This window comes from Falco punctatus (genome assembly GCF_963210335.1).
Source record: "Falco punctatus genome assembly, chromosome: 7".
Lineage (NCBI taxonomy): Eukaryota > Metazoa > Chordata > Aves > Falconiformes > Falconidae > Falco > Falco punctatus.
In genome coordinates this window covers 59,783,118-59,799,649 of record NC_137587.1, presented here as the reverse complement: position 1 = coordinate 59,799,649, position 16,532 = coordinate 59,783,118, and the positions used below count along the sequence as shown (strand labels likewise).

General features: G+C 37.8%; 3 protein-coding genes across 6 annotated transcripts in view; 1 reads left to right on the top strand and 2 right to left on the bottom strand.

Moving 5' to 3' along the window:
* Positions 1-5,560, bottom strand: part of EFL1 (elongation factor like GTPase 1) — a 144,812-nt gene extending 139,252 nt beyond the window's left edge. For all 3 annotated transcript variants that reach the window (XM_080396393.1, XM_080396395.1, XM_080396394.1), the window contains exons 1-7: positions 5,505-5,560; positions 4,894-4,996; positions 4,180-4,247; positions 3,899-3,983; positions 2,405-2,538; positions 1,656-1,793; positions 569-783 (exon numbers count right to left, since the gene is read on the bottom strand). In XM_080396393.1, the coding sequence (XP_080252519.1) occupies positions 569-783; positions 1,656-1,793; positions 2,405-2,538; positions 3,899-3,983; positions 4,180-4,247; positions 4,894-4,984 (731 nt within the window). In that variant the 5' untranslated portion in view covers positions 4,985-4,996; positions 5,505-5,560. The remainder of the gene's footprint in view (positions 1-568; positions 784-1,655; positions 1,794-2,404; positions 2,539-3,898; positions 3,984-4,179; positions 4,248-4,893; positions 4,997-5,504) is intronic.
* Positions 5,561-5,589: 29 nt separating this feature from the next.
* On the top strand, positions 5,590-16,016 carry SAXO2 (stabilizer of axonemal microtubules 2). 2 transcript variants are annotated; one of them, XM_080396403.1, is made up of 4 exons: positions 5,590-5,721; positions 11,868-11,936; positions 13,286-13,488; positions 15,022-16,016. In XM_080396403.1, exons 1-4 carry the CDS (start codon positions 5,681-5,683, stop codon positions 16,002-16,004), a joined length of 1,296 nt encoding a protein of 431 aa, XP_080252529.1. In that variant the 5' UTR covers positions 5,590-5,680; the 3' UTR covers positions 16,005-16,016. The 2 variants fall into 2 exon arrangements, with proteins under 2 accessions (XP_080252529.1, XP_080252528.1); XM_080396402.1 differs by having other exon boundaries at positions 11,868-12,047.
* The window catches only part of ADAMTSL3 (ADAMTS like 3), a 195,280-nt gene continuing 190,796 nt past the window's right edge, over positions 12,049-16,532 (bottom strand). Inside the window, exon 31 of the mRNA XM_080396392.1 lies at positions 12,049-12,615. Coding sequence (XP_080252518.1) covers positions 12,590-12,615 — 26 coding nt within the window. The 3' untranslated portion in view covers positions 12,049-12,589. The remainder of the gene's footprint in view (positions 12,616-16,532) is intronic.

Genomic DNA, 16,532 nt, shown 5'->3' with positions numbered 1-16,532 from the left:
AAAAGCCTGATACACAAACACTTGAGGACAAATGCATAATTTCAAGGACAAGTCAAAGTCTGGTACAGAAAAAAACAGATCACAGTAATGCTGTGACCCAGAATTGTACTGGACTGAATCTGACAACTGAAAACTGCTGTCCTGATGCCAGCTACCAGCTTTATGCTTGTTATGAACATCACTGTTCCTGTAGCTGGAAGGTCCAATTTACTTGTGAAACAGCTCCTGTACCACCACAGGTTTTGGCCTAGCCTACTGCAGCCTATCAAATGTCAGCAATTAATAAAATATTAAGTTCACCAGGCCAGGCTGGACACTACAGTGGGCTCAGCAGCTACTGTGTAAGTAAAAGAGGGGTCCCTGTCACATAGATGACAAAGCTGGTATTATTTTCAGCTGTCCAGCACTAATAACACCTTAGAACTGATTGTATACAGTTGCATATCACATAAAAATATAAAAATGAAGCAATTGAAAATACTTTAAAATTAACTGCAGTAATCAATTAAAAAAAAACAAAAAAACCAATAAACCAACAAACAACTCAGTAACTCAATCCCAGACTTACCCAAAGCCCCAGCCATCAACTGCACTGGCAAACACCACATTTCCATGGTCTGGTGAAAAATAGAGATGTGAATCATCAGTATCTTCCAATCCAGCACTCCAGTCATAAACTTGATCTCCTGGTGCAGTGTCTGAAATACTTTCACTTTCTGTTTCTTTCTCAGCTCTTTCTTCTAAGACTTTAGAGGTAAAAAGTGCTCCAGTGACTGCATTGATCTGCAGAAGGATACATAAAAACACCCAAAGTAAGATCCGTTCACTCTTTCACAACCCTTGCAATTAAAATGCAATTCCCCCCACCCTCCAAAATATGAGAGGGGAAGTTATTTAACAAGACGGAACGCCTGCGATTCATTTTGCAATTTAAAACACAAACCTCGTGTATCTAAACTTGCCCATTTGGAGACAAGAGTTCGATGAGACTAACATTTTAACTCAAACACCTTGCTCTTCCCAAGTGTAAGTTAGCTGCATCAGGACTGAACCAGATAAAGAGTATGTGTAATACACTTTGTCTCTCAGAACATGGAATGGTGAAATAGGAACTTGTTACTGCCAACAAACAAACAAAGAGGAGGGCAAAGGGAAACCAGGTAGGTAAGTACTTAAAAGCAAGCTCTGGGAAAAAAAAAATAAAATAAAGGCAACGTAACTTTAAAACAACTTAAAAGATAAAAAGATTCATAAATACATCAATAAAAGCAGCACTCTGAAGATATTTGTCTATCTCCAAAGAAGTTTAAGCAATTTAACAGGAAGAATAAAACATCCAGCATATTGTTTCCAAAAATGAAGACTCTTCCTGATGACCTGTCAAGAGGCATTTAATACTCTTTCCTCTATCACAGGCATTCTGAATGAACTTCAAAACCAAGTAGAAATAAAATGTATCTCAATGTAAAGTTAGACTAGATGTTATAATGCTTGATCCTGCAAAGTAAGAAAAAACTGGCTCTGCTGTCCTAAATTTATTCCAGCTATAAGGCACTGAAAACTACAGCCTCTCTCAATTCAAGAGCTGAGAAAAGGAGAAAGAAAAATACTTCAACAAAACCTGCTGCATGAACATAACATTATAGCATGAATACCTGTTCTAAGATATTCTTAAGGTGCAAGTATGCCTCCTGAGGGGTGAGCTTGAGCTCCACAATCAAGCGATCGATTTTATTAATCACCAATACTGGACGTATATTTTCTAGCCATGCTTGCCGTAGAACTGCTTGAGTCTATTAGGGAAACAGTTTAAAAAAATCCATTACAGAAAGCTTGATACCACAAAAGGAACAGATGGAATGCTAAAGAAAATTACAATATAATTCTAAAATTTCATTAAACATATAATAAAGGACAGGTCTGACATTCAAACCAGAAATTTGACTCCCATAGTACACAGTGTTAGTTATTACAGAATTCTGCAGAATGGCAAAATCTCGTAGCAAAAACACCCACAATAGCAAAAAAACCCCAACCCTCCTTATAAAACTAAGCAATGAAAAAAATCAATTTCAATCTTATTTTGCCTATTTTTTCACCTAGAATACCCTAAAAGCACATGTAAAGATATTACTTCCCTTAACACATTTCTTCTCTATACATTCCATTACCTGAAAAACTACATACTCACTGTTGCAACCATACATGACTACATCAGCATTGCTCACTCTTCTGCACAACTATGAAACTAACAACCCTCTTTCATACCTCAAGTACACTGTCATTCATTAAGTTTTACAAAACTTCTTAAACCAGCTCATCTTTTATTTCTACACTATATACTTAAGACTTTCTTACTCTGTCTTCTCTCCCCTCTTTCTCTACTTAATATACTTTACTCCACCTGTGGACAGACACCTTCAACAGCATCCACCACTATGATGCAACCATCACAGAGTCGAACTGCTGTAGACACTTCTGAAGAAAAATCCACGTGCCCTGGGGAGTCTATTAAATTAATCAGATACTCTTCATCACCTAGAATCAAATAATAAATTATTATTTCAGAACAGATGTCAAATTCAGCCACTCAATTATACTGCTTAAGCTATCATTAATTTTTAAGGACCAAACCAGCACACCATCATGCTTAAGAAAAACCCCTGTAAGACAGGAAGACTGTCAGCAGCATAACATCTAGTGGCTTGTGCCTAATGTATTTTAATTTCACTCAATGCTAATCTTCATCTTTCAATGCCCAACTACCTTTGGAAAACTAAAACCAAAACCACACCAGCTAACCAAACAAAAAGAAAACCCCTAACCATGACTAGGTTAAACATAAATCAGCTATGTTACAGTCTGCATTTTGAACAGAATGTCATAAAAACCCCCCTGCATTCTATTCAAAATGCCTCCTTTCAGCCTTGTGATTCTTTTAGAACATGCTTTTGACTGTATTAGTAAAGTATCTTCAATATACCAATTCAGGAGTTTTCAAAATTTTCTACTCTACTCCCCCCAAAAATTCTGCTTAGTGGAGACTCATTTTTTTTTGACTGAGTTGACTCAGTCAACTTGCGATGAACTCACTGCATTTATCATCATAAGATCAAACAACTTTCTTGTTTAAGAAGTTGTTTTAGAGTCTAAATTTCAATACAACAGAAGAACAACAGACATAAAATGTTCCAACCATGAAAAGTAAGGTCATTTCAGAGCCAACAATAAAACTGCCACAGTTTACAACACTTAGCTGGAAGACCATTGATTTCAACTATTATTTACAATCAGCTGTTGCTGAAATAGAATGACTAATGGTGGCTTTTCTGTTCATGCAATTCTTCTGTTAGTTATTCTTTTTTTCTGCACAAGCCTGGTAGTAATGTATTCCATGCTTTCATTTGCTTAGCTGAGCATAAGATGGTGAGGAACATGGAGTCATAACAAAGATGACACTGTAACTACACTATAAAAAGCCCTCCGAACTATTTAGAGTGTAACAAGCACCTTAACGTAGAAGTATAGTAAAGATATAAGTGTACAAAATCATTTAAAATGTGATGCTGTCTGAAAGAAGGTTTTGCCTTTAAGTGACATTATTTCAAGACTTAAGATCAAAATATAAAAATTTAGATCTAAAATAAAAAGGCAACTATTCTTATTGTCTCCACTTAGATATGACTGAAGTGTATTCCCTAACCCTGAGATGGAACTTGATTATCTTGGCTAACGGTTGAATACATGCCTAATTATTTGCAGAATCACAGCCTAAGAGTAATAATTATAAAAGTAAAAGTTGCATATGAAAATATCTCAAGAAAAACAATGAAGAGACAGGGAAAATTAACAAAAATACATATATTAAAGTTTATACTTGCCAGCATCAACAACTTACCTTTCACAAAGTGCAATGCAATTGCACTAGATTTCATCGTTATTCCTCGAATCTGTTCATCTTCTCTACTGTCTAGGTATCGCAGCTGAGTACAAAAACAAAAGAAGAGGTGATAAATCTGTAGATTCTCCTTCACTTGTTACTTATCAACTGTCAAAGAGTATGACTTCGAGAAAATGAGGTTTAGCAAGACTAGGAATAGAATTTCCTTAATCATCACTGATTTACAATCCCAGCATGTGCACACCAGAATTTTATTAAAAACGACAGCATAACTCTACCTTTCCTGCCAAGCGGCTAGAGATTATTCCATTGCTAGATATTAGACAATCAGCTAGAGTAGTTTTGCCTGAAAAGAAAAAGAAATTACTTAGTTTAAATTAATACAGACAATGGAAAAAGATGCAACAATATTACAAATGCTGACAACCTCTACCGTTCTAAAATATCAACATTAATACAGACTCTAAAATGCCATAAAAGTACAAACTAACTTAAAAAAATATCTGATCATTCGACTTCACCTGTTAGATGTACACAAACATATTTTTGAAGGGTGGATGTAACCTTTCCTGTCATGATGAGGAAAGCAGTTGAAGTAACAAACAGTGCATTAGAGACTGTTTCTGTCTCAATGTGTCCTAAAATGATCATTTATTATTTCCACTTACATAACAAACTTCTTCCGTTAAGTAAACATAGAAATACAACAGCCTACCTCACACATGCATATATTTAATTCAGGATCATAGAAGTAGAAAACACTCAGTTTCAACTACTCCAAACTATTATAGTGTAATGTTCTCTGAAGTTCTACAAGTTAAGTTGCATCAGGACATAAGAAATGTGCATAAAGCCAAGTTACTTCTCAGAACCAGGATTAAAACAGTTTAAAGCTAAGCCCATGAAAACGTACTGCTTTAAAACAAGATCTCTCCATCATTCAAACCAACACAGGTGCACACACAGTTTTCCCTCACAAACACCTGCCTTACCATGATCCACGTGGGCTAACATACAGATATTCCTGATTCCAGAAGTCTTCTTCTGGAGGCCAACCATCTTTCCCACACTTGTGAGGGCCATGGTCGGCCAACTCTGTGAACGCAGGAGAGCATTTTATTTCGGAAGCAACTTAAGAAACAGCTTTTGTGGGTTTGGGTTGTTTTTTTTCTAATTACGGAAATTGTGACGAGAGCTACTCATCAGGGAAACCTCCTCTGACACGTGGGGCGCGTCACGTTCCCCGCCACCATGTGTACAGCCCCCGGGACACCAAACGCACAGCGCACAGGCCGCGTTTCAACGAGCACCAAGAGCCGGGGGGGGTCCGGCTCTCTGTTCCGCGGGGCCCCCGGGCCGGGCCGCCCCCGCCCCGCAGAGGCCCAGCCCCAGGCGTTGGGCCGGGCCGTCCCCCGCCCGCCGCTCCCGGAGCACCGCCGGCAGCCGCAGCCCCCGCCGCGCCCCCTCGGGGCTGCTCCCACCCCTCCGGTGCCCCGGGAGGGGGCCGCAGACCTCCCCCCGACACCCCGCGCCGGGGCCGGCCGCTGGCGGTGCGGGACGCCCTCGGGGGCGGGGAGGGGAGGGGGGGAGGGGAAGGACCCACCTGCGCGCCCGCCCGGCGCCGCCGAGCCCGCTCCCGGAAGCGCGCTCCCGCCCCGCCCCGCCCCTCCCCGCGTGACGCCAGACGGGGGCCGGCAGCGGCCGCTCGCCGCGGGGACGCCGCCGTTGCCAGGCGACGGGCCGGTTCGCTGGCGGCCCCGGCGGAGCGGCCAGGGGAGCATGAGGCAGCCGCGGTGTCTGTGCCAGATCTGCACCTGCGGGTAAGCGGCCCCGCGGGTCGCCGCGGGCTGCGGGGAGCGGGGCGACGCTTCGGGTCCCCGGGGGTGTCCCCTCAGGAAGATGGCGGCGGCTCCCCCTCAGCGCCCCAGGCCCCCCCCACAGGGGCACCCCCACCCTGGCCCCCTCCTCACCGTGCCCCGGCGCCCGGGCCCGCCCCTTGCTGCTCCTCAGCGGTGGGAAGGCAGGAGCAGGGTAACACTGCTGTTCCAACAGTTTGAGGCTTTCCTTCTTTTCTGAAAGGGATCCGCTCAGTAAACATGAAGTGGTATGTTTAAATCAGGCAGGGGAAAAAGCAGATCTTAGATAGATTAAAATAGAAAAGAATGGAGACAGTCTTTCAAAGACTAAACCTCAGGATCAGGCTTTTCCCTAAAGCTGAGCCGCCAAAGCCACCCTCAGGAAAGTTCTGGCTAAATCAGCCTTGATAGAAACCTGTGCAAACCCTGCAGCCTTTAAAATAGATTTAATACACCTGCCTTTCTAACACCACATCCAATAATACTCTCCACTCTGAGGAGAAGCTCCGCTATTTCTTTGCATTCAATGACCCTGTACAGAGACACACACCTCATCACTGTAATATAACCTCTTTGGCCCAGGGAAGCTGGCATAAAAGGGTACAGCAGGTGATTTTTTGTTTAAAATTACCATTACAGCTCTATAAGCAATATTATCAATGCCATAGGCAAAAAAATTCACAAGTCAGGTTTCCCAAAATATTAAAGGATTTAAACCTTGCAAAATTCAGATAAATGTTTATAGGTTTGGAGACAGTACTGTTAATGTTTTCAATTTCTTCTCCATCTACTTTAAAAAAAAAGCCAGAAAAATAATCATCCTAGGATTCAAAGATCCAGTCTTTAATAGTAAAAAAAAAAAAAAAAGTCTTAACTACATGCAAGGAGAGTTACAAGATCACAAGACTGTGATCACTATCTTTTGGAAGCACAGGGCCACCCCTATAGCTGCGTAGTGCACCACAAACTACAGGTTTGTTTCATTTCGATGTTTGTATAGCAGATGCACTCTTAGCTGTCTGTTTGGGAAGTTTTTCTTACCTGTTCATGAGCCACTTTTTTTTTTTTTTTTTTTTTATCTGTAGACAGAGATGAGAGACAGGCAGCATGTAAAGCTTCTCATGTTCTTTTTGGCCAAGACTGCAGGTGTAGTTTGCCCCAAAATTTTGTTTCAAAAGTCCTATTTTAATAAAGAGTTGGAACACATGGTTTTCATGACGAGATAGCAAATCTGGCTTATGCTCAAGTATAAGGATGGTGAGATAACACAGTCTGACAGCACAAAATGAGGTTCAACTTAATTGAAAATTCGCAATTCAAAAACCTGGTTTAACAATATGAATAATTGAATAAAGCATGCACAAAAAAAACGTGGTTTAAAATAAAGATCACTGAAATTTTTACAGTCAAAATCTTAAGCCATTATTGGTTTAGGCAGCACATTGTGTTTGCTTCAGGGTAGTTACAGTGTTTCTGTTTTTAGGGGAAGATTGGTCGCTTGGCAGTGTTACCTGGATATTGCAATGCACACACACCTTAGAAGAGATTTCAAAGTGAAGAAAAAGTTCTGATATTTTGTAGAAGTTATCATTTCGCTATTTGCAGGACATTTTGTGGAGATATAATTAGTGTTAAATTATAAAAAATAAAATAGGAGAAAATTATCATTCCTAGCTGTTTGCAGAAGGAAAAAAAAAAAAAAAAAACCAGAAAAATTTTACAAATACAGGGGAGGAAAGGCAGTAAGAGAGAACTTTATTCTGCTTTCTCTTTACACGGAAATAAGAAGATCCTCCAGAATTCCACAAGGACCTTTTTTGCACTGTAACTTACACAATCCACTTATTAAAGGCTTACACCTGAATGCTAGTGTTCATACTTAGGGGTTGCAGTCTTGGGCTCTTAATCAAATAATTGTTACAAGGTTTTTAGGAATATCTTGAACAGATTCATTCTTAGGAGACTGAATCACTTTTTGTGCCTATTAGGTGATCTTTTTCAAAGTCAACAGATAAACCACTGGAAGCGTACCCAGTGCTGAGCATGCTCAAAGATCAATTTGCAAAATAGGTCCAATGCTAGGGACTTCTCCATTTTTAATAACTGACATAATTTCTAGCTTCTTAAGGCTTTAGGACAAGAGCAAATAGCCTCAAGTTGCACCAGGGCAGGTTTAGATTTGATACTAGGAAAAAATTCTTCATTGAAAGGGTTGTCAAGCATTGGAACAGGCTGCCCAGGGAAATGGTTGAGTCACCATCCCTGGAGGTGTTTAAAAGAGGTGTAGATGCGGTGCTCAGTGACATGGTTTAGTGGTGGGCTTGGCAGTGCTGGGTTAACAGCTGGACTCAAGGATCTTAAAGGTCTTTTCCAACCGAAACAATTCTATGATTCTATGACTTTTGCAGTAACATAAGACACTGCCAAGGCACTATGATTATTGTTTTCAAGCTGCTACAGGAGAGATGTACATTTGGTTGGATTTGTTTGGGTTTTTTTAATAAACCACAAAAATGTTCTCAAAAGTGCATTGAGTAATGGCTGGATTCTGTATTGTTTCCAAAGATATTCCAGATCCATTTCTTATTTTAGAAGTGGTATATTTTGATGTGGAGAAGGTATGAGTTCGTCTTACTTGGGACTGGACCCATGATTATTTCCCATAGGTTCCAAATGTGGAAATCTACCCTTTGCTAGCAAGTACAGTCAGGCTTCAGATCGCTAGCTCAATAGCAATGTTGAACAGGAAATATCGGATGTTAAATCTGGCTTTTAAAGGAAGAACAAAGCCTCTGAGGTTGATGACCTCTCTACACTCAAGAATACTATTTGTCTGTGATAAAAGATAATACAAAACCCTAGAATTTTAGTTTTGAGATATAAACTACTGTTTTATCTTCTTCTCAATGTCAGCCTTTCTCCATTTCTTGGATTTTTGTTATCATTATAAAAATCTAGATTCCTGAATAACACTAAATTAAAAGGAAAGAGGAAGATTTCTGTAAAATACGAAATATTTAAGTCCTCATACTGACTGCATGTAAATAAACACAAACCCAGTAAAACTACCAGGTCTCCTAGTTTCAATACTAGGAAAGTAGATGACTCAAAAACACAATGTCCCTATGTAATTTCTGTCTTTCAGGCCACAGCATGTACACTGGCAGCTAAAAAATAACAACTTTGTTGTGCTGGGGTTTTTCTAGTAAGTTTTTTATGATGATAACCACTAAATTTTTCTCATTATTAGTCTAGTTCTCTAGGAGGAAAATACTTAGTGGGAAAGTTTCAAGGGTCTTGCTAGCATTGTATAAAAAATAACTGTATGTGTGCCAGATCCTAAATAAGTGAAATGTAGCATCATTCTATTAAAACAATCAGAGCAACAGCATTTGGCACTGGAGACCCCATATACTGTCTATTTAGCTGAGATACTGTTAAGATCTTATGCAAGCCACAAGATAGTTAGTCTCCCTCAAAGAAGGGAAAGAATAATAATCCATCAAAGAAGGCATCAGTCAGTCATGGGGGAAGGCAAATTCTCATCAAATTAATTTGAATTATCAGTAACTCTGGGGTTGAATTTAAGATAACTATAAGTAACAAGTTTAAAATGATCAGTGACTCAAGGAGTTCTGGCCAAATTTTAAGAAACGTATTTATCAGAGCTGTAATCTGTCTTCTCTGACGATTCTTAGCATCGTCGCTAGAGAGCTGTGATGCCTTATGCAATCAGTTTTATAACATTATTATCTAAACAAAATTATTTGTTTACCAGTTGGACAACATCCAGAAGCAGATTTATCAGTTAACCAAAAATGCCTATTCTCCATGTAAAATTAAATTGATATTAAAGTAATTTTATGTTGCCTTTTAAGCCCACTGAAAGTTCTTTCACAGCACAGAGCCGGATATAGGATCTTCCTGAACAGTCCCATCTGATTTCAAGTAATTTTGTGCATAGGTAGAGGCTGTTCAGAATTATTTCATATGCTAGAAATGACTGGGATCAAGGACATTTTTGATTCAGAAATTAATTCTAATGCAATTACAAAACCCTCTTTCCTTGGAGAGATACATTAGATTTTCACCTCTGTGTTGAATCTGCCAAGAACTACACACTTACTCTGCAAGTCATTATTTTTCTAGTATCTATTCCTGTTTGTAGCATGACCATTCAGCAATACAGGGAATATAATGGCAATATTACTTAGAAAATAGTGAGAGAGTTAAGTCTTCAAAGACTGGTGATACCAGAAAAGAGAATGTATTTTGTTTGGTGATTGGTCTTCTAGACCAGCTTATGGCAAACTGAAGACTGTAAAAATGAAGTTTTTGTAGATCAATATTGTTTCAAACTCCTTTGAATTTTATGCCTAAAATATGTGAAGAACATTATAATTCGATACCCTATATTTCAACTAGCTTTCAAAACACACATTCAATGGCTTTAGTCTCTGCTTTAGCTGTTAACTTTTAGATGCTACCTGACACAGCGTATGCTGTTTATACTTACTGAAAAAATATTACTAAGGTGGTAACTGAATTTCATGAAGAACATAGTGGCAGGCAAGCACCATGCTGAGAAATAGCATACACTCACCTCCTCATTTTCCTGCCTTTCCTGTTCTTTCCTTCTGTCTTTTTCCTTTCCTTGCTATGTTCTGAATAGGTCTCAATTTTACTTGACTATCTGTTTACTTGATTGAAAAGGAGTAAGCACCTGAGACTTTAAAAGGATCTGGCTTCTTAGAGAGGGCTACTTCATTTCTCATTTATTGAACTACGGAGCTGGCAAAGTCAGGCAGCCCAAAGGAATGCCAGCTTTAGGGATCTCCAGTTCCAGATAACTTCTTTTAGTTTTGTTGTTTGGGGTTTTTTTCATTTTATGTTTCCCAGCAGGAGTTCTTCATGTCTGTTTGTGTATTTTATTTTACCTTGCTTTAAGTTATTTTTTTTCCTTTTTGGTGTTTAGTACTAGCTAAATTGCTCTGCAGACCTTCAAACTATTCCTTGGGTATCTAGCTTCCTGAAACTTGAATTTATTTGTACCCAGTAAGAGCTGTACACTTTTACTCTTCTTGTTCTTTAGTTATTTTTGCTTTTCACGTACAGAATTTCACAGGACACATTTATTGAAAAAAATTATTTCTTGTTACTTCCCTTTGCTTATATCTGAACCAGTATTGCAAGTTGTCAGCCACAAGTAGGAACAAAATCTTTCATTATACATTACCTTTAAGGAGAGATTAAATAATAATCACATCAGCCACATAAAATTTTAAAACTACGCTTGAAACAAACTACCAGAGAAATACCAGTGCATTTCACAAATTAGAATGAATATAACAAGATTTTCAAAGCAATACTGAAAATAACATGTACATTTGAATTTCATGCACAATATATGCAAAACAACAAGGTATAGGTAATAAATTAAGTCATGATATACCTCAATACCTTTTAACACAATGGCATCATAAAAATAGATATCGATGACAGGCAAGTATATTTGAAATAAAACCTATTAGGAAAAAGAGATGTCATTACTTCTAAGCAAACATAGTTTTTGAATAGAGGATTGAGTCAGTGCTTGAAAAAAAAGGGTTGAAAAGTCAGAAATGGCCTACAGAGCACTAGAATTTTAATCAAAAGTTTTAATCAAGAGTTGTGAAAGTAGGTGAGCAGATGCAAAGACATAAAAAGACAAGTGGTCAGGGAAAACAGTAGAGAAGAAACAATATGAGAAGAGGCATGAAACATAGTTATTTTTACAAGTAAGACTAGTAGTATCATTAAAGATTAAAAAAAAGAAAGTGCATCTTGGTGGTGATGCAGGACTGAGATCAACTCTATCCATCCTGTACATTCTATACGAAGCACTAACTCACACACTGATACTGTTTATTACTGTCTTAGTATATTGTGCTCTGGGACCTATGTCATCAGCACAATATTTTGTGTTTTATCACTCAGAAAACAGTTTAAACACAGGCTACTGACACTGTTCAATCTTCCCCATTTGTTATTCACTCCCAGTAGATAGGGTATGGGGTTTCCCCTTAAACGAAACTATTCAAAGTGATCTCATCTGATGTGTTTTTACCCAGGCGCCATCGCTGCCCTTATAAACCCACAAGGATTTATGATAATGGACAACAGCCGTGCCTCACAACAGAGTATGTGGAAAAATATCCCAAGTATAGCAACATCTCTCCTCCCTGGAGCTGTAAGCCGAAGCAAGAGTACCAAGTGCCTTGTGGGAAAATGGAAGGAATTACAACATTCAAGTAAACATTTTGAAGCAGTGTGTTTTACAATTACTCTATAAAGTTTCTCATACTTTCTCTTAAGGGGGGACTGAACATTGTGCTGCAATCACTTTCAAAATGCAATCATTGCATCCTTTACACTTTTAGCATATTTAAAAGTATAAATTTTGAGTGTAGAAATACTTTTACCACAAAACAGGTCATAAAAAATAGCAAAGCACGCATACAAAAGATTTGTATTCTTTACAGCATCATTTAACCTCGAAAGATAACCTAAAAAATTTGTCTTTGTTTGCAGCCTGTTTTGGAAATCTAGGTCTCATCAAGCCTAAAAAAAACTGGCAAGTTGGGGAACTTTCTGTAGCACACGTGTGGAATCTGAGATAGTGGAAAAATGAAACCTTAAGAAAAAGGAACAGGGATTTTTTTATTTAGACAGTTCTAAATTATTAGAAATATGAAGAAAGCCAACTGTAAAGTGTTCAGTAGGTCTCTCCTGTCAGTGCACGGACTCTGATGTTAAGCTTAGAAATTAAGAAGCATCTTTCAAAGAATCTTCTTCAGAGAGTCTTCAGGAGTTGGAAATCTTTGAAGAGATAGAAAAAGACATCACTTATTCATTACTAATAACGTGAAAGGAGCATAAAACTTTACTTTTTCCATTGTTTGTCTTTTAATCTACAAGGGCAACTTTATTAAAAAAAAACAAGAGACATGTATATAAAGGCCTAATGCCATTCTGCAAGATTGGCCATGTACTGCATATACTGTTTAAACACTTACGTATGTAATATGTGCTCTTTTAACGTAATGTGCCCATATAAAACAGTGAAATGTTGTTTCTTATTATATTCTGTTCTCCTCATGCAATTGGTAAATGCTGCCACTTGTAGTTTTATCTTTGCTCTGCTTCTGGTTTCTGGATCATTTCTTTGGAAAATTACAGCAACTTTTTCAAGTCTTCTTTCAGGTATTTTAAAGAATATTTTTAAACTGAGAATGAGACCCAGAGCACTGAAAAAGTTGCTTCACCATCTACCTCTGAATAAAGGTTATACCGTGCATCAGAGACCCTAGTTCTAGGTACTATGGTTTTCTTTCCTCCTTGCTATCCCTCTAACATATGGCATCAGATTGATTTTTCAGAGTAAACATTATAAGTCATTCTTTTTCTATATAATGGAAAATTGACAAAAGTGAGTCCATCAGAAAAAAAGTAGTTCTTTTAACCAGTGTTTCCTTTTCCCCCAATTCAGATCTGATTATTTACCATACGATATTGTGAAGCGACCTTTTCGGGTACAAGAGGAACATAAACCAAAGAAGGGAGAGATAGAACTGGGAACCACATACCGGAAAGATTATAATGCTCATAAAATACAACCAGTGACATTACTAAGACCTCTAGAGAGAAAACACACTACAGGAGGAAAATTGGATACCATACCAACCTATCAAGGTAATAATATATGTCACCTTTAGAAAGAGAAATAACCAAAATGAAGATAGTATTCTGAATTATCTATATTAGAAACTAGATTTTTCCTTTCCTTTCCTTCCTAAAGTTTTCTTGGCTAGGAATAAAGAAATTCTAACATACACCTGGTTGGCTATCTCAGGCAAGAGTGGGTAGTAATTAAACTGCAGATGTATCTTTCGGATAGTTTTACCTTATGTAATACATGTTTTTCCACAGAGTTGGTTGAAAGTTGATTTTAGATTTCTGTCTTGTGTACTGTATAGCTTGTATATCATCCTAGTAATGATCTGGTTTGACACAAATTATTCTATTACAATGGTCAGCACAAGGGTACTAAATCTTTCAAGTCATTCTGCCAAGTGACCTTGATATACTTTATACCAGTAGAAAATTTTACACATAAATGAGTTACCGAGTTTGTTACATGTAATGAATTGTAGGCCCAATTTAAGTAGAAATAAATGCTGAAATATGATCTACTAGAGTGATGAAAATCAAGATATTCCTGATGATGAGGGCCAGTTGTATCGAAAAGATATTTGAAATAATGAGAATCAGATATGGCTGCTAAAACAGAAAGTTAGAATGCTTGGTGCAAAATGAGCAGAGGAGAAAGTGCAGTGACAGAAAGAGTTAGAAGGATGAAATGTGGGAAAGAGACTCTTAAAAAAAACCCAGTTATATTTCACTAGCTTTAAGTTTAGGCCTATGCTAGATAGAAATGCATTTATACAAATACATTCTATTTATTATTTGTAAATAATTTATAAGGAAATCTAATATTTCTATTTAGCCTACCATGTGAGTAGTAGGTTAGCAAATAATGAATAATGTAGCGTAGTCTCAGCATACAACTAAGACAGTATGCAACTGTTTCATTTAAAATGTATGTTAGCAGTTCAATAGGGAGTAAGGAGTTAAAAACACCGAAGCTCAAGTGCAGTGATTGTAAGACAAGAGATTGATTTCAACTGCCTATGAAGAAGTCTAGACTGGACAATAAGTTTTGTAACCATAGCAGAAGAGTCTGGTAGTAAAAAACTCAGACGCAAGAAAAAAACAATCCCAACAAGCTCTAAGATGATGTAATGTTGATACTGAAAGTGAGAGAATCCTCCCCATCAGTAGTGAACATGACCCAGTGACCTATAAGGTTCCTTTCAGTCTTGCATATTTACATAAAACTCTAAGTACATTGTAAGATATTGTATATAAAACCTGTATATGGCTATTTTCTGTACAGAACACACACTAAATATGTACATGCAACATTTTCTTTTTCCTTGAGGAAACAATCAAAATAGGGCATCATGTACGTTTGTCTGGGTTTATCACACCAATAAGAGAAGACAGTTTTGTCATATCACAGACATGCAGATAACATTATCGTTCTCACTGACATCCATCTTCCTTGTTTTGCGAGATTTAATACCAGAAGAATTTGGCTTAATTTAAAAGGAATTGTCTTAAGTAATAATGCTTTTATGGTGAAGTTTTGATTTTGCCTTAAAGATGACTATAGATTATGGGAAGTTCAAAGAAGGCAACCTAGTAAGATGGAGCACACATACCATCGACCTACACAGAAGTTTGGAAATTCTACTACGTTTCAAGATGACTTTGTTCCCAGGGAACTGAATCCCAGAAAAACTTTTAAACCTCCTTGTGTAGCCAAGCTTTCAGATACGCCTTTTGATAGCACTACCAGCCATCGCACTTCTTATATTGCACATCAACTGGAACCAAAATTTGTAAGATCAAAAGAAGAGTACAAGCCAAGCAACCAACCCTTTGAAGATCTCACAACCCACAGGAATGATTTTAAAGGACTACCTGGGCAACTTGCAAAAACCTGCAAGCCTGAAAATGCAAAAGTCGGATGCAGTGCTCGTTTTAATGGAGTCACTGAATTCCAGGATCGTTTTCAGAAATGGTTGGTCTCCTTGCCTGAGGTCCGCAAAACAGAAGCGTATGTTCCACCCCCAGGCAAAATGGATTTTAACTCCACGAGCCATCTTGATTACATTAAGCATGAGATTTCTCCTGCTGTCCCCATAAGACCAGTTTCTAATGGCAGAACCACCGATGCCCCTTTTCAAGGGTGTACTACAACGAAAGAAGACTTTAAAGCTTGGGGCAGCTGTCGGCAAGAGATTACTAAGAAACAACAGGAAATTCCAAAACCCACAGGAAAATTTTGTGATTTAACTACATTCAAATCTCATTACATACCACATCAGATCGTTCCAGCTCAAAGTTTCAAACCTGTACATGCTATAGTGCCTAATTCAGCTCCTTTTCAAGATGAAACCACGTATCACACAGAATATACTCCAAAGAAACAAGAGATCTGCCCAGCAAATTATCCATCTCCTCCAGGTTATGTCTATGTAAACACAGATTATCATGGCCACAAGTTCTTCCGCCAGATTACTCCAGAATTTTCCGACTCAAATAGTAATCCTATTTCAAAGGAAGTAGCTGTTGTGTCATAAGACTTAATGCAAAATTTCAAGCACCTGGGTGAAATAATTAGAATCATACTTGTTCATTTTTTCTTTAAACAATGCTGAAAGAAAATTAAATGATGCAAATTCTGCTTTGAAAAGCATTTAAACTACTAGGTTGAAGACAATGAAAGCAAAACCAGAACTTTACTACAAGACTAATAAAGATTTGCCAATTATTACAGGAAAAATGCATCTTACATGGCTTTATTCTTTTTTTGATTGTGCATTCTAGTTTCCTTGGCTTCCTAGATTTCATTATGCTCCATCTCAAGCATATATATTATACATTAAATCCTCTCAGATTTTCTGCAAATCAAATTACTGTCATTGCAAAATAGCAAGTGTCTTTTGATAATAACTTCTTTTTCATAGTAAGCAAATAATACTATAATTACCTCATTATCTCATCAGTCCAGTTTTTCATCTCATCAATACTTGGAAAACAGAGTAATCTGATAAGAATTTTTTCTTTATATTTTGTTATCATAACATAGCATCCCATGACACCGAGGC